This window comes from Lissotriton helveticus, chromosome 6 (genome assembly GCF_964261635.1).
Source record: "Lissotriton helveticus chromosome 6, aLisHel1.1, whole genome shotgun sequence".
NCBI lineage: Eukaryota > Metazoa > Chordata > Amphibia > Caudata > Salamandridae > Lissotriton > Lissotriton helveticus.
The window spans coordinates 1968443982-1968471257 of NC_136067.1; the positions used below are offsets into that span (position 1 = coordinate 1968443982).

General features: G+C 41.8%; 1 protein-coding gene across 1 annotated transcript in view; it reads left to right on the top strand.

Annotated features, from left to right (window-relative positions):
• The window catches only part of LOC144763944 (fucolectin-4-like), a 306460-nt gene that overhangs the window by 93917 nt on the left and 185267 nt on the right, over nt 1-27276 (top strand). The window contains exon 4 of the mRNA XM_078649989.1: nt 13389-13532. Within this exon, the coding sequence (XP_078506115.1) occupies nt 13389-13532 (144 nt within the window). The remainder of the gene's footprint in view (nt 1-13388; nt 13533-27276) is intronic.

The window sequence follows — 27276 nt, forward strand, 5'->3', positions numbered from 1 at the left end:
AGAGACCGGGGTTATCTGGTGAATTGGCACCATGGAATGTTGTCATTCAGGCCCTATGCATGCATCTTAAGTCTGAACACCCACTGGTGGTTCTCTTTCAAACACCTTAGGCTGATAGTCCACTAGGTTGTTAATGTGTTCAAGGATCACCCAACAGTAATTGTGTTTTTTTGTATGTAGTGTGTTGACATTTTTGTGGTTGCTCGGCCACATCTCAAATTACTGCAATGTTCACTGATTCTTATTTTATTCTTGTAGGTTATCATCCCTACTTAATCCAGGTTGCAGGGGCACATCATTAGATATACCACCTTAGCGACATTTCTCAGTTGCCATGTCATGTTATAGGTGAAAAGACTGTCTTAGTTAATTTTGTCAGATGACAGACACTGCATCCTCCACTTGAGTAGTGATCAAAAGCCGGTACTGTTGCGCCCTGTAATTGTGTGTTGTCACTAGATGTTTTTCGGCGGTGTATGTTTATCAGAATGTCTTGACTGCTCTGGCTCCTCAGATGTGAAAGCAAAGGTTGTGGTATTGAGAAGGATTCACTAGTCAAAAAACGCCAGTGGTTATTTATGATTTTTGTCTCTTGATTAGCTGCTGTATTGAAAGTGGTAATACATGTTTTTTGCATCCATTTCTTTGCTTGAGGCACCATCATTTGTGGATATTTTTTTGCCTCAAGTTTAGTTTTTAGGCGGTTGGCTTGTATTTTATAGTCGCTTAGCTCTGAACAGTTTCTCCACAATCTTAGGAACTGTCCAAAAGGGAGATTCTCGCTTAGGTGTTGGGGATGAAAGCTGTTGTATAGTAGTAGACAGTTCTTTGCAGTGGGTCTCTTGTGTGTTGTTGTTTTAAAGACCCCCTGGTTTACCTCTACATTGATATCATCAAATACCAGTTCCTACCCACTTATGGCATGGGTAAATTTCAGGAATTCATTCTGTACATTGAGCCGCATTAGAAAGTTCTTTGCTGTTAATTCATTACCCTCCCAAATGATAAGAACATTGTTGATGTATCATTTCCATAGTCTTATATGTTTGCAAAAGGGGTTCTGAGGGCAACTGATTTAGTGTACCTCCAAGTGTTGGATACAGAGACTAGCTATACTCGGTGCAAAAGTGTTTCCCATGCTGGTCAAGTGTTTTTGTAAATAGAGGGCTTCTTCAAATCTGAAGAAGTCGTACATTAAAGTCCATATCCAGCATTCCATCACAACATTTCTTGATGTCTGGAAGTCCCATTCTTTTTCAGAAAGCACTTCTTCAATTATATCCTGGGATTCTAGATGAGGGAGACTTTTATAGAGACTTTGAATGTCCAAACCCACGAGTATATGCATGTCTGGGTTGAATTGCATGTCTCTCAACAGGCAGAGTACTGCTGGCCTCAGAAAGGCATCTGCAAACCTGGATAGAGGTTCTAGGATCAACTCTATCCCAAATACTATTGGTCAATTCCAAAGCTTTATGTATTTTACAGACAGTGTAGAAGTAGGTGGTGGTAGGTTCTTATTAGTCAGGAATTTGCCTTACTTTTGTGTAATCCAATCATGGGCCAGAGCCTTTTCAGTCATGCTGGAAATGTGTACTCTCAGAACATCTTTGGTGTCTGTGGTTAGTGATTCATAATTTCTTCTATCTCCTAGAAGTCTAAGAAATTCTGTCTAATAGGCCTCAGTGGACTGAATGACTATGGCCCTACCTTTGCTGGCTAAATAACTATCCTTTTGCCACTATCCAGTTCCTTGTGATGCTGCCTTCTCTTCTTTAGTGGTGTTATGAGATACTCATAATGTCCTAGGGTCTATATCACCAAAACCGCCTTTTTTAAACATGATTGTTATCTTTGGTTTACTCCTGGTGGTGAATCTGACCGACTCTAGTGTGGGGGCCCATTTGGCCCCGGATTCCCTTATTCATACTGCCTCTGGACATCCCTGTTCTACCCCTAACAAAGAGCTTTGTGGGTTGTGTGGGTAATTTGGGTAAGGGCCCTGCGGTGGGCCCCAGTGCACTAATGGTATTGGATGTGTTAGAGGGGGGTGTACGGCCAGGGTAGTACGGCATGGGACATATGGGGGGCATGTGTGAAATGAATACCATTTATTTTAGAATTTCTGAAATTTAGTCTGTTTAATATTGCTTATAAATCTATCATAGTTTGGTTGAGTTCATCAAGCCTCTGTGTGTGTGCTTTTGTAACTAATGAATTTGTTCTTATCTACTTTTATGGTTCTTAAAACCGAACTAAAGATGATGATGTTTTAAGTTTTGTTTTTAATATCGATGTTAAAATTATAGGGCCTGATTACGATGGCGGTGAACCCGCCACCGGCAGCCTGCCGGTGGCATGTTTACCTCGATTGTGCGGCTATTCCCTGCCAGATAAGGATAGTGAGCAGTGTGCTGGTGGACGGGCCTTACTCAGGCAATCCTGTTGGACCCGGCCAGCATACTTAGAATGGTGGCGGGGCCTAGCAGGCACCGCCACCACATTAGGATTTTGCAATCTGCCAGCCTTTTAATGGCGGCTCCTCCGCCATTCAAAGGTTGGCGGAGATTGACTTTGAGGGCCCGTTGAGGGCCTCACCTGTGCATGGGCACTTTTGTTTTGTACTTGGGGGGCACCAATGGTGCCCCCTACATTTCCCTGCACCAGGTGGCAGGGACCGCGTGGTGCCTGCCACATAGTGCAGGGAAATGCACAACATACATTTTTTTAATTGCGGCATGAGCTGCAGGCAGCAGTGGAGGTCACATTGTCATTACATGTGCGGGACTGCTGCAATATAGACGGCTGGTCCCAATTCCCGAGACAATGCTGGACAGACTTAAGTCCATCCACCATCATAATCACCCACATAGTTTTTGAAAAAATTATTGCTAATAATATCTTTTTTATGGGTTAATTTATGTTTTCTAATGTGCTTTATTTTAGTTTACGTTAAGTTTTGTCAATTTTCTTAGTACATTTTACAAATGCATCAAATTATTTTAAAATACATTTTAATAATGTTTACCATTGATTTATATGTAATTAAGGTATAGAGGAAAGGGATGATGAGAATATAAAATGTGTTAATATACATTTTTTGTTTGTTAAATTTTATCTAATATATATATTTTATAAAGTGTTTAAATGGTTAATTATTTTATGAAGTGATAATTTTTTTATTTAGTTTTATACATTTGTAAATGTAATTTTTAAATGTTTGCACTTGTCTTGCAATATTTTAAAGACATTACTGCTTGTATATAACTTACAGTTTTTGAATATTTGAAATATATTTTCTCAATTTTAAATTAAACAAATCAACATTTGTGGAAGTAAACACAAATTAGTTGTAATATATGAATGTTTTTTTCTTTGTAAATATGTATTCATATTTAAATTTAAATTTCTATTTTGTTTGAATGTTTAAAAGTAATTCACAGGCAATGTTTTGGTTTAATTTCAGAAAATCATATAAATGCTTTTTTGTATATTTCTGTATAAAATATTCAAGTATCAATTTTAAAATGTTCGACTGTATTAATACATATGTGTGTTTCTATGTTTAATGATTACCTTGAAATTATAAATATATCAAAAATTAATGTATATTTAAATATCATATTGAATATTGACTTTTTGTAATGCAATCTTTTTTAATAAAATCATTTTATTAATATTTAAAACATTGAAGATTGCGAAGTAAATATATATATATTTACTTGTTTAATAATACATGAATTTATGCTATACATATTACGATGGTTTTATGCTATTTTACATATACCATAATATTTTCAATGGATTATTTTGCCTATTTATAGTATTATTTTCATTTTACTTTGTTTTTTGATTTTGTACCTCTGCTAGTTATTGTAATTGATAAAAAACAAATCTAATTATACATTTTTATTTAATTTAATTATCCAATTTGAAATATTTATTGGGTAGGATGTTTTGTTTAATGTAAAACACATTTTTATATATATATATATATATAGATATATATATATATATATATATATATATATATAGATTACCTACTGGCGGTCGCCAGTAGGTATATATAGTTAGGATTTTTTCTCTATGGGATTTTTGAAAATTCTATGTCTAATAACTTTGGCGTTTGTGGACGGAATTGGCTGACATTTTCAGGAAAATGGAACATTTTGTTTCTGAGCAGCCCCTGAAAATTTGGGGGGGTTTCGTCAAGGGGGGGCCAAGAAAAAAGGGGGGTCCCAAAACGTGTTTTTAACATTGAGTTTTCCATAGGGCGGTTGGCCTCACTTTTAGCCCGAACGGCTGAATGGATTTGCACGAAACTTGGCAAAATTGTAGGGACTGGTAGCCCGATGTGCCTTTGCTAGGTCTCAATATATGTGCTCCAGTGGATTTTGAGAAATTAACGTTCAAAAAAAGATATATATCTGTAACAGCGGACCGGGTAGCGTTCCAGTTCGCGTACTTTTCGCGGTACGGAGCTTTGTGAAGCGAAGCTGATTGGTTCTCCGGCGTCTGTAAACATTCCAAACAGTCCGTAGCGGCCGCCATCTTGTCTCTCGGTAGGATCGAGAGACCAGAGGAGGCCAAAGCGAAGGGGCAAATGACCATAAGGGGGCATAGTAGATCCTCGCTGACCCCCTAGGTTTGATGTGGAGGTTTTAAAAGGGCCCCGCGGGGCAAAAAAAAAAAATAATAATAATAATCGAACGGCTGAATGGATTTGTACGAAACTTGGCAAAATATTAGGGACTGGTAGCCCGATGTGCCTTTGCTGGATTTTGAGAAATTAACATTCAAAAAAAGATATATATCTGTAACAGCGCTCCGCTTTGCGTACTTTTCGCGTTACGGAGCTTTGCGAAGGTGATTGGTTCTCCGGCGTCTGTAAACATTCCAAACTGTCCGTAGCGACCGCCATCTTGTCTCTCGGTAGGATCGAGAGACAAGAGGAGGCCAAAGCGAAGGGGCAAATGACCATAAGGGGGCATAGTAGATCCTCCCTGACCTCTTAGGTTTGATGTACCATTTTGCCAAGTTTGGTGTAATTCCGTTCAGCCATTCAGGCTGTAGACGTATCTAAATGTCCTATGGAAAATTGCATGGGGAAAACACATTTGAAAGTGTTGAAATTTAGAACCAATTAAAATGTTACTTTGGTTTTGTATTTGTGTGTGATGAAAGTTAATTGGTTATGTATATATCTAAAATGAGAGGAAACCACAGCCATTTTGTGATACTACTGTCTGAGGTACATTTGTGAGGAATTTTTGGTGCTCAATTTCTGGTGTTTGGTTTACACAGTACTAACACTTCTCCTACTTTTAAAAAGGTGAGTTGTTAATTTGTAAGGGGAACTATGTTGTACACTTTAAGATAATTTGAAAAATGTTTTCTGTTATTTATTTACAGTCCTTCTGTTATACTAAATACTTGATAAAGTTAGTTTTATATTATGTATTACTAAAAACGATAAATGAAAGTGATTATTTTTTTCTGCAATTTACAGCAAGCAATTTCAAAATAAAATGGCTCACAATGAAGAGACCGTGGCAATTTCTTTTGAATTATCCACTACATTTATTGAAATTGACAGCACCAATAATGAAATATTCTCACAAGGAAGAGATGACTTGAATGATTTTTTTGATCAATCTCTTGATGGCGAATTTATCGAATGTTTGGAGACCATAGAGTTACAAGAATCATCATTGCAGACTTTTCATGAGGAGATTCCAGATGAGATGATTGAAGAGGAAATTCCTGATGAGGACATGTTACTAGTTCTTTCAAATTTTGAAAATTCAGAAGAATAAATTTATATTTAGAAATACAAAAATTGTTTGAGACATTATTCATTTTTATTTTTAATTTATGAGGTTGTAGCGAAGTGATTGTAGTATAAAATGAGACTTATAGTATAGAGTGGAACATTTTTATGTTACATGGTAAGTTTACTCATATTTACTTCCCTTCTCCCACTATATTATCTCCAATGTGTATTTGACATCTCTTCTTCATCTCCGGCCTCCTTTCTCTCACTGTCTGTCTCTGATGCATCTTATCGCTGCCATTTTGTGTAATTACAGAAGAGAGTAAAATAAAATAGTTCGGAACGTGAAAAGGGGGCAAAGTAGAGTACCCCTCACCCCCTAGGCCTTCTCAGGCGGTCCCAAAAGGATCAGTTTATGCTTTCCTGAGAGATTATGGTATGAGTTCCATATACCACAATAACTTGCATTACAACATGCAAGATATCTATCTCCTATTCCTAGAGTTTCAGGGGGGGGAATGTCCGTGTCCTCGACCCTCCCCTCTCTCTCCCAGTCCGGCCGCGGTGGCCCTTGAGAGTTGCAGGTTGTCCCTCCACACTCTCTCCCGGTCCGGCCACCAACGGCCGGGGGCTGGGGCCGACGGGATCCGGCTGCAGCCGATGAGCCAAGGAACCCGTTCATGGGGCCAGAGCAAAGGGCGTCCGGCCGCCATCCACCGGAGGTCCGGCCCAAAGACGGACGGGACATTTCTTCTTTCTTGAATAATTGCTGCAACAACCCTGGGGGGGGATGTCTTGCACATGCCTCCGACCCCCCCCCTCTCGTCCTCATCGCCTGGTCCGGCCATAACAAATCTCAAGCGAGACGCCGTGGGGTGCACTGGGAGGGAGAGACGGTGAGAACAGGCCTCTCCCGCCTCCCCAGGTGGAGGCTTCCCAGCTGCACCCTCAGCACTCCAGGCGCCCGGAAAAGGGTTCTTCCACTGTGGCGATGCTGCAACGTCTCGCCCGGCAGGGTGGAGCCCGTCCGCTCATTTGACCCCGCGATCGCCAGTAGCTACCAAACTCTCAAAATGGCGGTCGACCTGGCAAGAGCGGGCCCAGCATAAAGAAATGGCCCGGTCACTGATTGACTCCACCACCGTAGTCCTCCACGACCTTGAAGATTCTAGAGGAGCCGCGGGAGTCCCCGACCCCTGCAGACACCCCCGATGGGGAATGACTGCCATGATCGCCTGTGGAGTGACGAAACTGTAGCCGTGGGACGTCGGCGCTCCCATGCTGGCGCCAGCCTCAGTTTGAATGACTAGAATCCTGCAGACCTCAGTTCCGGTGAAAGCACAGTGTGACCCGGTAGGAAAAATTGTTGCACCCCCTCCCCTTTTTGACTGATGGTTCAAACCACCGATCCTTTCCTTTGCCCTTTTAACGGAACTTTGGACTGCCTCCCCCCCCCCGCGGCGCCCCACGCCGTTATTTGCTGGCCGGCAACTTACTAGACATCACCTTCGTGACATCCAGATTTCAGCGCGTTCTGCTGCCTTGGAACTATTCGCACAACAGACCGCTACTGACAACCCACCCCCCGGGACGCCCCACGCCGGATACCCAAATCAGTGCGGCACCCAGGCAACATCTTCTGAATTTTCATAATTTGAAAGAACTAGTAACATGTCCTCATCAGGAATTTCCTCTTCAATCATCTCATCAGGAATTTCCTCATGAAAAGTCTGCAATGATGATTCTTGTAACTCTATGGTCACCAAACATTAGATAAATTCGCCATCAAGACATTGATCAAAAAAATCATTCAAGTCATCTCCTCCTTGTGAGAATATTTCATTATTGGTGCTGTCAATTTCAATAAATGTAGTGGATAATTCAAAAGAAATTGCCACGGTCTCTTCGTTGTTTAAATGTTTTTACTGTTTTTGTTTTGTTGTATATATTTATAAGTTATTAAAGTTTTATATTCCTACTACTTTGTTGGAGTGCTATATATTTTTAATGTGACACATAATTGTAAAAACTTTGATGTACAAAGAGTCATCCCTGGAATCTTCCGCTTCACGCTCGGTCCCCTCCCCAATCACAATACAGGATGGTTTTCAGATAGTATGAACACGTGTGGTGTGACGGATCTCATCGGGTGTGGGCCTTGATCTACTATAACTCCTTTGAAGAGGGGTGATTCTTTACAGCTGTGGCCATAAACTACATCTGCAGGGCTAGCTGATAGCCTAGGACCGGCCTGGACAATCGGACACAGAGGAAAAGGAGTGTCAGAGGGTGCGGTAGTGAATAGGGCGAAAGGGAGGTGTCGGGCGGGCACAGGGTGTGATTCTCAGGGAAGAACAGCGCAGATGGGGGGAGGTTTATTGCCCATGCATAAAACAAAGAGCGGGGGTGACCACTGCCTGGGGGAGATGCTTGCGAGGGTGGGGAGCCATGCTAAGGATCGACAGCGTGCACAGAGTGGATCTGGTCAAGGCATCTAAAATGGCTGCCGTGCACAACAAAAGTGTGGCATTTGAAAAAAGACAAGATGGCGCACACAATGTTTTTCAACAATTCCTGATTTCCTTCGAATCGAACGTTAACAGACGTTGGGGCATATTACCAAAGTTAAGCGATATTTATCCCCAACGATGCATTGCAAAGATTTTTTTACCGTCAGAAATTATCGCAGATAAACCTTGCTATTATCAAGGTTTATCGCAAATACGATAAAAAACGAGCGCAATGCATTAATATCGCTGAAAACTCCGCGATATTCATGCATTACCGAGCTAATGCTCTTAGCCATGTTATCCACCTCCCATTGGATAACATGGCTAAGAACTGCTCAGGGCAGCTGTTACTTTTTGGAGATATTCGCGCTTATCTCGAATATTTCCAAAAGTTGATAATAGGAGATAGCGATGTTAGCGACTGTTTCCAGTCGCTAACATCTTGGCATGCCCACTTTGCATGTCATTAGTGATAAATATCACTCACATGCAAAGTGGGACCCAAGATGGTCGCTATCTCCTACTAGCCGTCGCTAACTGGTGTTAGCAACAGCTAGGTAATACAGATATAATTTTATCTCCGCGAAGCGGAGCGCTGTTACAGATATATATCTTGTTTTTGAACGTTAATTTCTCAAAATGCACTGAAGCACATATATTGAGACATAGCAAAGGCACATCGGGCTACCAGTCCCTAATATTTTACCAAGTTTCGTGCAAATCCATTCAGCCGTTCGATTATTATTATTATTTTTTTTTTTTGCCCCGCGGGGCCCTTTTAAAACCTCCACATCAAACCTAGGGGGTCAGCGAGGATCTACTATGCCCCCTTATGGTCATCAGCCGTTCGATTATTATTATTATTTTTTTTTTTTGCCCCGCGGGGCCCTTTTAAAACCTCCACATCAAACCTAGGGGGTCAGCGAGGATCTACTATGCCCCCTTATGGTCATTTGCCCCTTCGCTTTGGCCTCCTCTTGTCTCTCGATCCTACCGAGAGACAAGATGGCGGCCGCTACGTACTGTTTGGAATGTTTACAGACACCGGAGAGCCAATCAGCTTCGCTTCGCAAAGCTCCGTAACGCGAAAAGTACGCGAAGCGGTGCGCTGTTACAGATATATATCTTTTTTTGAACGTTAATTTCTCAAAATCCACTGAAGCACATATATTGAGACCTAGCAAAGGCACATCGGGCTACCAGTCCCTACAATTTTGCCAAGTTTCGTGCAAATCCATTCAGCCGTTCGATTATTATTATTATTTTTTTTTTTTTGCCCCGCGGGGCCCTTTTAAAACCTCCACATCAAACCTAGGGGGTCAGCGAGGATCTACTATGCCCCCTTATAGTTATTTCCCCCTTTGTTTTGACCTCCTCTTGTCTCTCGATCCTACCGAGAGACAAGATGGCGGCCGCTACGGACTGTTTGGAATGTTGACAGACGCCGGAGAACCAATCAGCTTCGCTTCACAAAGCTCCGTTGCGCGAAAAGTCCGCGAACCAGAGCGCTAACCGGTCCGCTGTTACAGATATATATCTTTTTTTAAACGTTAATTTCTCAAAATCCACTGGAGCACATATATTGAGACCTACAAAAGGCACATCGGGCTACCAGTCCCTACAATTTTGCCAAGTTTCGTGCAAATCCATTCAGCCGTTCGGGCTAAAAGTGAGGCCAACCGCCCTATGGAAAACTCAATGTTAAAAACACGTTTTGGGACCCCCCTTTTTTCTCGGCCCCCCCTTGACGAACCCCCCCCAAATTTTCAAAGGCTGCTCAGAAACAAAATGTGCCATTTTCCTGAAAATTTCAGCCAATTCCGTCCACAAACGGCAAAGTTATTAGACATAGAATTTTCAAAAAACCCATAGAGAAAAAATCCTAACTATATATACCTACTGGCGACCGCCAGTAGGTAATATATATATATATATATAAATATATTTTATATTGGAGTGTTTATCATAAATGTATCCCATTTAGTGTCTAACACCTTCCCCAAAATGTGTTAGATTGGAGAGAGAATAGTACTTTTGACCCATTTAGGATCCAACACCTTCCTCAAAATAGTTTCGGTTGGAGTGGGAATGGTAAATGTAATCCCTTACGTGCCCAACACCTTCTCAAAATAGTTTCAATTTTGTTAGACTTAGTATTCTGTGCGCTTTACTACTGCTGACCATTGCTAAAGTGCTTGTGCTCACTCCCCTCAACATGGCAAAATTGTCTTGCACAGAATTGGCATATATTTAATTTACTTTTACTGTGGTATACCATATACCTATGGCCTTTAAACTAAATGGTACTAGTGGCCCTGTAGCACTTATTGTGTCAAACGTGTAAGTAGCCCTTTAAAACATTGCAGCCTGAATGCAGTTTCAAATTGCCAATTCAACCTGGCAATATATCCCCATTACCAAGCCATAAGCGATGCCACCATGGAAAGGTGTGCGATCTTTGCAATTGGGGGCCCTTTGTGGCCCACCATGGTGTTAGGGGGTTGGGGGTGATTATGGGGGGTACTTATGGTGCCCCCCTCCATTTGCATGCACAAGCTGGCAGGACCTGTGCGGTGCCTGCCACATTGTGCATGCAAATGCACAACAAGCATATTGTGCATTGCGGCGGGTGCTGCTGACAGCACCGCCAACCACAATGCATAATATGCTGGATGTGACCACCAGTGTGGGGGTAGCATCCTAATCTGCAGGGCAGGACCGCCACACCACTGGTGGTCGGTCCCGATTACCGTTATTGTGGTGGGCGGAATATGTCTGCACGCCATAGTAATCAGCCCCTTAGTGTTGTGTGGCCATGTATCTTAGGGTCTTTTGCATTAAGCGTGCAAAGCATTTACAGGCTGCTATGGTTTTGCATGGGAGGCACTGAGCTGTGACATTTGGTATTTTAAAAATGAAGGCACATTTTGTGATTTTTATATTTTATACTTTTTAGCAGAGATTCTGTAGTGGGTAATACTACCCCTTTTAACCAATATGCTATTTATCACCATTTTTAAAAGTGTATTTTTGTGTACTTATGTATTTGTTACTGTGTAATTGTTTGTTCTGCTCTTATGATCATTATCTATTGAAATAAAGTTCTCATGATGATGATGATGATGATGATGAAAGTCAGTTGTGACCCTGGAAACAGTCTATCCAAACTGCCAAACCATGCCCACCCTGAACCGGAACACAGGCAATCCAGTATCATTTTCCTCCTTGTTATGGGCTCCATCATTCAGGAATACCTTGGTTTCAGTGATACAATGGGCTCAGGACCCATGTCTGAGCATATTTGTCCCACTTATGGGCAACATATAAAAGTCTACAAAAGTGATGGATGGCATGCATGAATGAATCTCAGTCACTGTTCATTACACAGGGCCACATCCGAATCCTTCCATATTTTACACACCACACCCCCTCAGTTATGACCCAGATTTATGCAAATCAATATTGACCCTTCTCCAATGGGATCAGTCCAGCCCAAACTGCCAAACCAGGTCCTCACTAAACCAGAACACAAGCAACCCAGGACCAGTTTTGCCTTGCTTATTGGCTCATCAGCTGGGTAAGATTGGTTCCAGTGACCCAGTGTGCATGGGACCCATGTTGGGCATAATCATACCTCTTAAGGCAACATATAAAAGTATACAACAAGTGATGGATGGAATGCTTGACTTAATCTCAGCCACTGTTAATTACTCATAGCTGCCTCCCAATCCATGCTTACTTTAAACACAATGTCACCTCAATTCTAGACCCATCTCGACACAAAGCATTCCTGACCATACTCTAGTGGAAACAGCCCAGCCAAAACTGTCATGTCAAGACCTTCCTGAATCAGAATACAAGCAACTGATAAATGGTTGGACTAGTGGAGCAGGGTCAAGTCTGATTTGCATATTGCTGGGTCCAAAGTCAGATGGCATAGTGTGCAAAATAAATATGGACTAGGACTCAGCGCCTTGAGACCCTCACGGGTATGGAGTGCGCTCTACAAATTCCTTGATTGATCGATTGATTGACTCAGAGTGGCCCGGTGTATTATGTGGGGCAGAGCTTTCAGTGTGTATTACTTATGGTTATTATCACATGTCTAATTCTAAGTAAACCAGTGAATTATGTGGGTCACTACACTGAATATGCATAATTTTTACAAAGAGCTTTAAGTGAGTCAGTCAAAGTTTTATAGAGCTCTGAGTGAGTTTGGTTATTAGCAATCACAAATTTCTTAGTGACTCTTGGTATTATCTGATACAGAGACCTCAGCACAACTTGGTATTTCAGAAGTGTTGTGAGAGAACTCTGGTATTTTCATATTAAAACAATTGTAGTGTTTAGTAGAAGATGAACACTAAACCCCCATAAGCTCACACTGAACAACCTTACAAAGTGAACACTTTATCTTAAATTCAATTTTATAAGTTCAAATGGAGAACTGTCCTTAACATCTTTTCAGGGTATTCCAATGTTCAGAAGCACTCTAAAGCCATGACTTCCATGTAGGTCAGAAAAAGTATTTTGTTCTCTGTGCAAAGTCCGGTTTTCACAAGTTGCACTAATGAATTTAAACTTTGAGAATATCAACCTAAAAGAATATTGTGGCCGTAATATTGAGCAACACAATACCAAAAGTTAAGTGCATATGCGGAATTTACATTTGCTATTTCTAACACCACCTTTAAGTACCTATCGATAGTTCACTTTTGATAATTTGTTCTTGATATTCTGTTCCATTGATATTCTGATTACGATATACTGGGCACACACCATTTGCGCAGGGATCATTCTTTAACTCCCAGCTTCTAATCATGGCCTAAATATTTGCCTAAATCTATTTTGAAAAAAAAGCACTATGTGGGCATGGTTTGGGCCCATACTTCAAAGTTACAGTATGTCATGAGTAAGTAAGTAACACACAACTCTCTGATATCTAAGGCACTTCTTCAGTATACTGACTGTATACTGACTGTCAATGTATATTGTGGGTTATTATAAAGAAGCTGAGGCCAGCTCTAAGATAGGAAACTTGCTAAGTTATCTTCCTTTACACCCTGACTCGTCTACTTTTTTTTATCTACATATTTTAAATGCAGCTTTCAATCCAGATTGTGTGTTTCCATTCATCTACAAAGGAGAAACCTACCAAAGCTGCACCACAAAAGGTCATTCTGCCATGTGGTGTGCCACCACTAGCAACTACGACAGTGATCGTCGCTGGATCGAATGCTATGGCAGAGGTAAGTGTAAAGCATTTTCATATTCTATTGAGTTTTCTTCATGGATCTTAGAATCACCAACTGCCTTAATTTTGGAAATTTGTCAATATGATGGAATTCTATATAAATGAGATCTACTCCTGATAGCAGACTATATGTAGGGCATCATTTCAAAAAGTAATGCTTTACTTGATACCTAATTTGTATATTTTCTTTCATTTGTATATTTAAATTGCTAAATCTGTGTCCGGCAACAAGATGGCAACTGTCATTTTTAGGTCTCGCCTGCCGATGCGCATGCGCATCGAGCAAGGCGAGAGTATTGCGAGTTATCCACTCTTTATCCACACTGCAAGGAATCGTGGCGATTCCTTGCAGTGCCCGTGACTTTTAAGGTCAATGCGCATGCGCATTAAGCTTATGCGCATGCGCATTGACCTTAAAAGTCACGGGCGCGTGCATGTCCGTCTTTGTTTACCCGCTCCGCCCCCTCCCCTTCCCGCCGTCTCGCATTTCCCCTGTCGCACTTCTCCTCCCCCCTCCCCTCTCTTCCCTCCGTCTTGTTTCCGGCGAGCTGCTCCCAGCCATGCCGCACCTGGGACCCCAGGCACCAATAAATCACTCCTCCCGGCCTCCTGCAGAATCCAGACGGCCTCCCTGATGTCCTTAAGCCCCGCCATGTGAAAGGAACTCCGAGCAGGGTGAGTGACGTCGTAAAATTATCCCGACGCCGAACATAAACTCCTCCGCTCCTCCCGCCTCCCGAGGGCACAGTAGTTTTCCCGCCCCGCCCGCCCTGCTAAATAAATTTAGCCGCCGCACGCCAGCTGCCCTAATTGACCCCTGCCCCCACCTGTGCGCTGCTCCCTCCGCGCAAAACAGCCTGGGGGAGACCGGCTTGTGCCCTGCTCCCCATGGGTCCCCCCTTTTTATTTCCATTGCAACCGTATTAGAACGTCACTCCTCCCGGCCTCCTGCAGAATCCAGACGGCCTCCCTGATGTCCTTAAGCCCCGCCATGTGAAAGGAACTCCGAGCAGGGTGAGTGACGTCGTAAAATTATCCCGACGCCGAACATAAACTCCTCCGCTCCTCCCGCCTCCCGAGGGCACAGTAGTTTTCCCGCCCCGCCCGCCCTGCTAAATAAATTTAGCCGCCGCACGCCAGCTGCCCTAATTGACCCCTGCCCCCACCTGTGCGCTGCTCCCTCCGCGCAAAACAGCCTGGGGGAGACCGGCTTGTGCCCTGCTCCCCATGGGTCCCCCCTTTTTATTTCCATTGCAACCGTATTAGAACGATGGAGTGTGGCCTTTAGTATTGGAGTTATGGTAAACATCAATGATGCCTATAAAGTTGAAAGGAACACTTTCTAATTTGTATCGTGACCGTCCCAAGCCTGTCTCTTTGCACCCCCGCATCTATGCACAAGCAGGGGCATTAGTTGCAATTGTGTGCACAGACTGAGGGACCTGCAACACAATATGAAATGTGAACAAAACACCCAGTGAGAAAATAAGAGTGTCAAAGTTAGATGGCCTGTTAGAATGTGAAACCCCCAAACCTAAACCATTACAACCATTTTGGTTGAGAGCTAACTAGTTCAACTAGCAAGGAAACACACACGTCTACACTGATGTCTACTCTGTGAGCACATTGTGCAGCTGTGGGCTTGTTGCTAATGATTATACTGATACAACTTGGGAGTTCCCAGAACAGCTGAGCACCTCCCTTAAACACATAGGCCTCGGCCTCTGCAGCATTCCCCTCCTCCACCCCTCCCTTTCAGTGTGCTTGGAGTGAGGTCTCGCATTTGTGAAAGTTTGAGCCATTGCCATTATAAATGACAATGCTATTTATTTATTTATATATTGGTTTTCAAAACAGATAAATTAAAAGGCATTGTCATTTACAATGCCAATAGCCTTAGTGTTCTCACACGCCACTCATCCACGCAACGCCACTCATCCACGCAACGCCACTCATCCATTTGCAAAACGAAAAAAGTTAAACTCTTCTATTGCGAGACCTATTGCATTTTCAATGCTTGTTAGTACTACTGGGCGATTTATGAAAGAAATATACTGCAACATTCCCCTAATGTTTGAGTCAGAGATTAAGAGCAGAGGTTCTTCACCTTTTTACTTCTCTGGAACCCCACTTAATCATTGCTGGAACCAGGGGACAAAACTGAATTGTATTTAGTTCATAAACAAATATAAAAGTGAAATTAACATATTCATTTTAATAGGAAGATTAGAGATTTTCTAAATTAAGTGTAGGCCACTCAATGTCCCTACTGCACTCTGTTTGAAGCACATGCACAGCTCCCACAAATCAATCGGGGGCTATTAACTTAGGGCCTGATTTGGATATTGGTGAATGGGTTACTCCCTCACAATGGTGACAGATATTCTGTCCGCCAAAATAAAATTTCATATGAAATAGCGGGTATAAGATTTCGGCGGACGGGATATCCGCCACCATTGTGTCAGAGTAACCTGCCCGCCAACATCTAAATCAGGTCCTTAATATTTATTCCTTAATTTCAAATTCCAACACATTTAAAAGATGTTTACAAATTTTCAATAGCACATTTCGCTTGTCTATACACAGTTTATTAAGCTGTTCATATCATTTAATTTTCCAAGCAGTCGTGGACCCTTTGAGTAGGTTCTGCAGTCCTCATGGTGACCCTGACCACAGGTCAAGAAGCTCTGATGTAGACCTTTCATCCTTTTGGCCAAAAAGCTTAGACAAGCAAAGTCAACAACTGAGCTAAGGCCTACAATGATTTTTCATTATGTACCCAACATGCATTATTGACACTGAAAAAATATATATACAAATTAGGTGCCAAGTAAAGCATTACATTTTGAAATGATGTCCTTCAATCTGCGATCTGGAGTAGAACTCATTTATATCGAATTCCATCATATTAACGAAAATCCAAAATGCAGACAGTGAGACTGACAAAATGGGACTTTGGAAACTTGCTGGAGAAATGCTAAAATAACAAAATACCTTTTCTATTAATATAGTCTGGTTCAATGGAAAAGGTGTAATGGTTCTAGGGTAGAAACCAAGGACTGTATAAAGAACAACATTCTTACAATTATTACTATTATTTGAATTGTAAGAATTCAATTTTTTTTAAGTATAGGTTTGTAGAATTACAGGGTGGCAATAGTGGATGAGGATGGTGCAGCTGAAATGGAGAGGAGGCAAGTGGGAGCGCACAAAGGCAGGAAGGAAAGTGATAGGATTGGGGAATGGAAACAAAGAGAGGGGGAGCAGAATACATTACAGAGGACTAAGGGGGTTAAGAGGTAGCCCCCAGGATTAGAGAAACCAAAAACCACAAACTGAGGTTAATAATCTTTCTTCAACAAAGGCTTTCATTGAGTTGATTTGTTTGACTCTTTCTAAGGATTCCTTTCTCAGGGGTACAAAGAACTGGTCGCAAAATGCTGGTTGCAACTTGCAATGATTATTTTGGTATTTTGCAAACCGACCAATGAAGTACTGGGTCTGTTATCAAAATATTAAATCGTAGTGGGTCACAATTTGACATACTTCATAAATATTAATGAGGTAGGTCGCAAATTCCTACCCACTAGGATTCACAGCCATCATAGGGATGGTGGCATGGGGGGTCAGCAGACCACCAAGTCTGTGATTGCTTTTAAATAAAGCAATCCTTCTTTTTTTAATTAGCCTGTTGTTCTGAAAGGGAAAGTGGATGAGTTTCTTAATAATTTAAAATGTTACACTCCTCTACTCAAGGCCTTGCATAGGCTTCCCATTAGAGAAAGGGCCCTTTTTAAGTTGGGTTGCACAACCATCCAAGCCTGGGCAGGGACTGCCCCAGCTTTTATCAACTCCGAGATCAAGACCTACTGTCCTGGCAGAGTGCTGCGCTCCTCCTCTCAGTCCCTTCTTGCTGTTCCACGGTTCAGGAAGAATAAACTGGGGGGCATGAAATTTGCTGTTCTCGCCCCCACCTTTTGGAACACTCTTCCTTTCACTATTAGGTCTGCTGCCTCCTACTCTGAATTTCGCAAGGCACTCAAAACCCTCCTTTTTATGCAAGCTTTCTCGCCCTAGCATCTGCACCTCTAGCATCTGCACCTCCGCCCTTTGGGTTTTTTGCATCCTTCAGCGCCAAGAAACCACTTGGTAGTCATGCGCTTAACAAGTACCTTTAAATTCAAATTCAAATTCATACACTTGAAATAACATTATGTTTTTTCAGCATTCACAAAGGAGAGAGGACTCTTCAGGACTCCTTCCCATTTGTGAATGTGTTACCTCTACTTTTGTGCATTCTGTAAAGTATTAATGGTAGAGGACAGGATTTCAGTCACAAAATATTATTATATCCCATTCTAAAACGGAATTTGAAAGGATGCCCTAAACATCCCTATCCAAAAATTATTTGGTATTTAGTTGCAAACCCAATTTGGTAATGTGTTAAGGAATCACAATTTGGTTTCATTAAATACAGTCGCAAATGGGCCAGTTTTGCAAATTAGACTTTTTACCAACCCAAAATGCCATCTTACATTTAACCCAAATTGTGCTGGACCATGGTGATGGAATATACATGGCTACTTGGTAGACAGTAGTCTGCTGGCTCCCACTAGTTGAAACTGCCACTGCAAGGCTAGTAAATGGTTTGAAGAAAAGAGAACATATTATGCCTGTCCTCAGATATTGTTTAAATACATAATTGAGCATTACAAAATACTTCTCACTTTCTTGTGTGCATATTCAAGTGGGAAAATCCAAAACAAGAACAACAAGGTATGGGTCAGAGCATTCTGAACAGCTGACACCAGATACTAGAATGCCCTTCTATTCTTTCTGCATGATTGAACAACATATTGTACAAAAGCAGAATAGATTAAAATCAATTTGAGAGGAGGGGATTTTACCATAATGTGCGATGTGGATTGGCGTCAATATTAGGCATACCCATGGATCTTTGAAACTAATGTCCCAAGGCAAACCAGGGAAATATGGCTTAGTTGAACTGCAGAGCTTAGTTTGCTTACATATATTACACTGCAAACCATAGTGAAAAAAAAGGTTTCATCATTTTTACATGCTGAAAAGGGTAATTTCCTGATTGCAAAAACAGTCCTAACATCTACGCATCTCTACAAAAATGGTACCTTTACATTTGAATGAAAGGGGAAAACACTGTGACCACGTCAAAATAATATGTGACAAGCAAGTTTCAAAGAAACTTTGCCATGATGTATGCCTATAGTATTTGGCCCATTCATCATATGACTTCCGGGGAACCCGACCCACACCAGGTATTTTTTAAAATTGCAAATCCAAAGGAAGTCTACTTTTCTTTACCCACATTTTCTCAAAAATCTTCAAACTATGCCTAAATAGAGCACAGTTTCCCTCTATGCAAAATGCTGGCTCTCTAAATAATGTGCTAAAAAGATGTACGCTGTGCAGGAGTCCAGTGGGTCTCAAATTGGTTTACAGAGGCGTAAGTAGATAATACTAATGTTCTCTTTTGTGGTAGTGTGGGCAAGCAGTTATGCTTATCAGATGGAAGTGCTAGGCGTTTGTTGTACTCACAGAGACACACATTCAAAGAATAAATCGGAGACTAAATTAGAAAAATAATACTTCTTTAAAAGTATTTTGTAAAACGAGGACCATTGTTCAAAAATATGTACTGTTTTTATTATCAATTTTTAAAGGTAAGAACATCTTTCAAAGTCATATGTCTTTACGCACAATGCAATCCTGTGTGAAGAAAATTCATGAATGCATAAATGTAAGTACAGTCAGTCACCTGGAAACAGGATGCACAGGGGAACCTGTAGAAAAGTGCAAGGGCTCCCAAATGGGGGCTCGGGTTGCAAGCGCCTTTGGAAAAAGAAAACACAGCCAGTTTATCCGTACCCAAGCCAGGAGGGCTTTTTGCAGAGCAAGTAGGTTGGTTGCGCTAAATGCACAAAGATGCTCCTCACAGATGGGGACAAATAGCTAGCAGGGGCAAAATCAGGACTGCTAGGCCACTCTCGAAGTGGGTCTAAGTGATGATGACATCCCTCGATGTCTGCTCGGTCGAGGTGAAGTAGGAATCTCAAATGGGCTCTTGCTGTTGCTGTTGGTTGCAGGGCATCTGGTACCGTGGGTATTGATGCTGCACGGCTCCGGTTGGATCTGGTGCCTTCACACTTGGTGGAGAGACAAATCTGATCCCCACAGCGCAGGAACTTTTTCCTGTTCATCTGCAGTGTTGTTCGAGGCAGAGAGCTGCAAGTCGATGGAGTGTACTCTGCTCTTCGATAACTGCAGACTGCAAGGGAGTATCTTGTCTACTCCAAGGAAGACTGCAGGCAATTTTCAAAGTGCTGGCAGGCTACCTGGCGTCTGGTAGTTTTCCAGCTTTCAGGGTGAGTCTCTCTGTCGCAATCGTCTACAGAGTAGAGAGCAGCAGGGTTTTGCGCCAGCAGTTCATAGGGCTTTCTGCAGTTCTCACCAGACATTGACTCTTCTTCTTCCTTCTTCTCTTGTCTGTCCTATCAGAGTTTTAGTGTTCATAGGTGCCATCTAAATACTCAATTTAGGGGTGTTAAGGGGAGTGACGGTAGTAGCCAATGGGCTGTCTACAGTTAGGGTATCAACACCCTCTATATATACACTTCCTGTAGGAAGTGGGTTTAAACCTGAACCTAGAATGCTAATTCAATCCAAAATAAGATGGATATATTTAAAAAGGTGGTGTCCCCATCAACTAGTCCACCTTGGGGGTGGTGCTGGCTTGATGGGGACACTATTCATCATCTTATCAATTTTTCCACCTGTCTGGACGGGGGGGTCATCCCACTATTTGGAGAGGCTCGGGTCACATAACATAGGTGGCAGAGCCCTGGAATGCAGGTCCTGCATGGAGAAGGTGTGAACACCTTGTTCTAACCTCATTTCTGTAATTTGTCTGTTCATCGCTCTGTTTCCACTGGCTCTTGCCGAGCCAACACTTTTTGTCCCCTAAATTGGTAGTTGTTTGAACCTCATTTTCAGCAACTTCATCCCCCATGTCCCTACAAATCATTCCTTGTACTGATTTTATGTGTGTTCCTTCTCTGTTACATTTCCCATAATTTCAAGCGTATGTAACCATCTTGAGTTTATTGCCCTACTCCAAAATCTGTGCTGGTCTTTTACTTCCTTTGCCATTTCATATGTAACCTGTTCCATTTATTGTGCCTTGCTCTTAATTCTGTAGAGCTCTCTGGTACCCCTGGGTCAAGCTAGCACAATATAAAACCTCTTAATAAATAAATACCTCAGTCCAGAGCAGGCTTTGTTCCTGGCCCCTGAGAGCAATGGTTCTCGACTCAGGAGTGGCGGCAGTCTGGTCAAGATCAGTCAGTCAAGCCACTAGTAGTCAGTAGGTTTTCAAGGGGCACCTCTAAGGTGCACTGTGGGTGCATTTAATAATAAATTGAACACTAACATCAGTGTTGGTTTAATAATACGAGATGTTTAGTACGAAACATCTGTGCATACAGTGAAGTCACCTTGTAGCTGGAGAACTCCTAATCATGAGTGTCCAGCCCATGTACTCAGTATGGCTTCCCTGCACACTCATGATATCTAAGGATTGACATACATTTCACAGGGACACATCCACTCATAAAGATATGGCCAAACAAGGGGTATAGTGCACCCTGTCTTAGTCTAGCGGTCCCCAGACCACAAGTCTCATGGTGGGGCGGCAGTGCCACATTACAACCTTGGTGGTCGTGCCACCCTGGTACCGTCGACTCCGCCAGGGAGCAGCCATTCCCTGGAAGTGGTGCGGCAGTCAAGAGGCATCAATATGCTTGGTGGGACTTTCCTCATCGCCGCTGATTTTATGAAGGTCTTTCCTCCATGATGACAGTGGCAGTAAGGAAAGAAAGGGAACCCTACTGGGCACCCTTGTGCCTCGCTCCATGTGGATTCACAGAAGGGGGAATAACATGTGACCCCCTGTTTGCATGTACCCCTGGTTCCAGCACAGCATGGTTTTCAGGTCCATTCTATGCTGGAACTTCCTTAGACATTCCCATTGCGGTTCCTATTTTATAGGTGCAGTACCACCGTCGGAACGCCAAATAATCAGCCACCAATGACAGAAAAAGTAATTATTCGGCAGTCAGTTTCAAGCGGGTTTGGCAGTGCGGCGGTGGGGTAGTCCCGTCGTCGCACTGTCAATCTTGTAATCAGGCCCTTAGTGTTCTGTAGGCTTAGCACATAGGGATATGTATCCAAGTTTAGTGACAGAATGCACACCTTAATGTTCAACCATCCTTTATTTTAAGATCCTCAAAGGCTACAATATTTGCTTGCAGACTGAAGAAAATATTAAAAAGACTGCGTTATTAGTTAAAGCATCCATTTTAATCTGTTTTAGTCCGTGTTTAGTTTTATCACTTTCTCTTTGCTTTCTCCATACACATAAAAGACTGTGTGATTCCTAAGTTTTTTCAAATGCTATAGATATGTCGATCCAGGAATTTTTAGCACATGAACCAAATAATTCATCCTAGGCAGCTGTATTCACTTTGGCCCAAAGCATTTCAGGGGGAATAGTCCTGAGTCAGGGATAGGTATAGATTCAAATGAAAACACGTTATTGATATTTCACCCCTTTAAACAAGAAGCAAAAAATGCAGTCTCTCTAAAGATCAGGTGGCAGTCCCTAGGGCTGCCGGGTCCGCAAGGGCCCCCGCATCATTTTATAGTTTGCCCCGGGGAGATGGCGGGTACCCCCTGCATAATTAAAAAACACTGCCTCTGGGATCTGGCCCATTTTGGGGACTTCCAGAAAAAGTGTTTCCATTTTGCAGCGGATCCCCGGGTACACCGTTGAATTCGCCGCACAATTGAATTTTAAAAAACACTTCTAACCCCCATATCTAGGGGGGTGCGTCAGGACATTCCGACCCTCTCTCCTTCTTTCTTTTTTACATTTTTTGTGGGACTCGGCCAACACTTCCTCATTGAAGGTTTGGCAGCCAATTAAATTTCAGTAATAAAGCTTATTTGACTAAGGTTCCAAGTCTCTATGCACAGTTCTGTGTAGGAGCAGAATCCCTGAGACAATAGATGAAACAAGAGGTAATTTCCTTCATTATTGCAATTCCTTATTCAAGCATCTTTAAGTGTAGAACATTAATTTCCACACAGCCAACGCATTTTGCCCAGTGTGGACTTCTCGAGGGCTACAAACATATACAAGCATAACTTACATTACTTTACATTTCATCTATATACACATGTACCATATGAGCCCAGGTTCTGACGTTGTAGTACACATTACAATTCATTTAGAAATTGTCCCATTTTTTTTATAATTAGTCCCTTTTTTTCTCAAATTTCCTATAAAACGTTATCAATTATTTTCAATAAATGGTAAAAGAAATACAAAAAGGCTCACTTTATTAAACATTGTCACATAATTCTGTTTCCGAAAACACACTCGTCAAAAAACAGTTAAAATAATGATGGTGTAATTTAATGTTGTTCCTATATCTTTGCTTTTATTACACAAGCAAAGGACATTAAGGAGAAGTCAAATTATTCTAAAAAGTACAAGAAAGTGATGGAGTGCATAACACACCACACCACAAAACCCATATACTGTATCGTTTCTATATCAGCTGACACATTTCATTCACTTACCCTATAAGAAATTATGTATTAATCTTCTATATTTTAAAAAGAGAAATGTCCATCATATGTCCCCTGTAAAGAAACAATTTCCATCCATGAATCCTCTGAAGCGAAAGTATAAGATCCTTCATTAGTGTTGCCACCCACGTTCTATAGCTTAACAGTAATTCTAAAATTGTCTGCACTTTCCGCATATTGAAATTCTCCCAAGATTCATTTGAGCGGCAACAGATATGCACTACTAAGGCATACAGATCAAATCTCATCTACTCGTAATTGGCTTTTCAAAGCATACACATGATTTTCTCTGGTCTCGACAACAGTAAGTCATTTAACTTTCCAGTTGCCAAGCAACACACTGTCTGCTACCAATCTTATCCAAGATGATAAATGGAAAAGGTGGGGGTAAGTCGTATGAGTTTATGTACACATACTTCTATTTTACATTGCACACGGTGGTGTCTAGGGGGCTACAGTGGTCGACATTCCCTTAGCTCTACACACCTATTTATTTTAATCCTGAATTTCCCCCGGTGCTATGCGATGGTCCATTTGAATCATGGAGAGAGTGGGCTGACTGATGCTATCTATTTCATAATTACAACACTCTCACCTTTGCCAGCTGTCAAATGGACTTAAATTCTGGCCAGTGAACACTTCCATTATCCCCAACTCAAAAACTGGGCTTTCCAGCCGCAGGTCAGAGAGGCAGCGACACAGGAGAAGACGCCAATGTGTGCAGAAGGTGGGGTCCATGAGAGGAGTGATCTCTTTTCTTTATAATCTTTTTCTCTCTACCTCACATACGCCGAGACCCCGATACATTTTGGGCATGGGAACAGTGGACAGGGAGAGAGATTTCAGATACACAATGGAAACATCTTTGGAGGGATATTGCTAAATATAACCATTCCCTAGAACTAAGGAAGGCACACTATAAGACTCTCTATGACTGGTACTTCTGTTTTGTGTTGGAGAGGGTGCAGCCTTTTAGGGTACTTTAGTCACATATGTTGTGACTGTCCCTCAATACAACCCTTTTGGTGGTAGATTTTGTCTCGCATGAAAGTGATTCTGGGTTACCATATACCTACCGCCAAGGAAGGAGTGCTTTTAGGATTGAGAGATCTAGAGCTAGAACTGCAAACAAAAGCAGACAGGGCCCTAATGTGGGCTTGCTTTGGGGCTGCCAAAGTAGCGATTGCAGCAGCATGGAAGAAAAATGCAGCAACTGTGCTATCAAAATGGCATGCTCGTCTCTCAGAAATATTGTCTACGGAAAGGATGGTGGATATTTTTAGAGACGATTATAAAAAATTGAAATCCAAATGGGGTTATCTCGTCGCCTACCTTACAAGCGGTCTCCAGTTGGCGGTATGCCCTCCCTCATTGCGCGCTATGCACTAATTTCAGTTTTAGTTGGAGTACCCTTGGTAACCGTGAAAAACCAGCCTAACAGCGGAAGTGTACATAATGTTAATTGCAGTAAACTCAGTTGAACCTAGAGTCCAGTAACAGTCTCATTTAAGGACCTCCTTCTGGTAGTTAAGTTATCTTGTCAGGGTTGGTTAGAGGACAAGGGGTGGGAGGGAGGTTTAAAATTCTAGACCTCTAGCTGACACTGCGATGGCTAAGTTTATCGGAAACCTCTTTTCATGTCTTGCTTTATTTGTTTCAGTTTCCGGTGTGATACGGCATGTTTGTAAAAATTTTAAAAATTGTAAATATTTCACGAGCAATGGCGGGTGAAAGCTATCAAACATAAGTGCATTAATGCGATCTATGGGTTTCTTGTAGATCTTTGTGGTGATCTTTTGTGTTCTATTCCAGTCATAAATCAAGAAAGCTACACCAAATTGGCTGATGTTGCATGTGAACTGTATTCTTTGATCTTTTTTGTGGAGTATCCTGATGTTCTCCACTAGTGCTTCCTTGGTGTTGTTCCAAATAAGAAACATTTAATCTATATAGGGATGCTAAAAAACTAATCCAGTCTACCATGTGGTGTTAGTTAGAATGTAGTCTTCCTCGATTTTTGCCATGAAGGTATTGGCATATGATAGTGCTCCGGGAAAACCCACTGAGGTTCAGTTCGATTGTAAGTAGAATCAGTCATTCCATTTGAAATAGGTGTTTTGGAGAAACAATTGCAAAAATTCAATAACTAAAGCATTCTGGTAGTAATCGGACATGATAATTTGCCATTAGGAAAAAAATATGATTTTTTTATGGTAACGATTGCCTTTCATACAGTTTGGGCTTTATATGGAGTACAATCCTAATAAAGGCAGCAAGGAGCCCCCCCCCCCCCCCCCAAAAAAAGAATAGATTGCATATGTAAAGTTTCATGATTACTACATGCACAACTAAAATACACAGTTATGGTCTCATGCTTATGTATACGAATAAACAAACTACATAATAAATAGGATAGATAAAAAGAAAGAAATCACATTAAATCTGATTGCTACTCTGAAGTTATAGTTGGTATTCTCAAAGATAGGAATTCCTTGGATAATAGCTCCCTAATAACTTTCCACCCACTTGATGAATCCCCACAAAACTTTCCAAACCTACAGCATTTTCTACATTTTTAGATGATGTACATTTTTGAGGTGCTTTGTTTTTAGGATGCAAAGAAAAAAGGAGGTCCCAAAATGTGTTTTCCTCCAATGCATTTTCCATAGACTATTGTATTTGATTTAGCGCAAAAACAGCTGAATGGAATTACATGAAAGTTGGCAGAATTATACTATATGGTGCAGAGATGATGCTTTTTGGTGACTGTAGTTAAGTAGGGTAAGTATTTTTCTAAGTTATGAGGCATTTAAACTTAGTGATGGCTATCACTGCAGTACTTTTGCGGAATTTCACAAATGTTTGCAGTATATGGACGTAAATTTATTAAAAAATATTTTTAAAAATCTATAATTAAATTCTCCTAAATATTACCACTTTAATAAAGTGGTAGTAGGTAGGGTCCTCCCACTTGTCTAGATCTAAGGCCCTAACACTGAACACAGGCAAAGTGTAGTTAAAAAGAATATAGCCGCCTTTTCATTCTCGGCAAACAACCATTACCCAATTATATACTGGCTTGTCACTGCCATGTACTAAGGTATATTGAAAAGTATACCCGCCCAAACAAAAACTAAGGCCTAGCTGTATTATTGGATTATGGTACCCTTGCATCACAAGGAGCGCAAGCCCACCATGGAAGGCCCTGCTTTGATTGGTAAATTTGGAGAAACTTGAGGCAGCATAATTTGCTGTCTTGCATTACTCTTCACACCATAATCTACATTGCTGCAAATTTCACATACATCCGTATGCCACACCGCTCTCCCCACGCCGCTATATGCTATTTTACTCTATGTCATTTCACTCTATGCCTCTCCACTGTACGCCACTCCACTGTACGCCACTCCACTCTATGCTACTACACTGTACATAATGCCACCGTACGCCACTCCAGTCTATGTTACTCCGTTGTACGCCAATCCACTGGATGCTACTCCAATATATGCTATTCCACTCTATGCCGTTCTACTGTACCCCACTCCACTGTACTGTTTTTCACTGTATGCCACTGTACTGTACGCTACTCCATTCTATGCCACTCCAGTCTATGGCACTTCAGTCTACACCACTCCATTATATGCCACTCCACTGTACTCTACTCCACTCTATATTATTACCCTCAATGCCATCCGCGGTACAACACTCAGCTCTGCGTTACTCCACTCTATGCCACTTCATTGTATGCATTTGTTTGGACCCCTCTCCAATATATGCCACTCCACTGTATGCTATTGCACTCTACCCCACACCTCTGTATGCCACTCCAATCTACACCACTCCATTTTACGCCACTCCAATGTACTGTACTCCACTCTACATTATTACCCTCAATGCCATTCCGCTGTACAACACTCAGATCTGCCCCACTCTACTCTATGTTATTAGGCGTTACACAACTCAACTCTACACTAGTACACTGTATGCAACTCCAATCTATGTTCTTCAGGTTGCACCACTCCAATGTACGCCATTCCGCTAAATGCTACTCC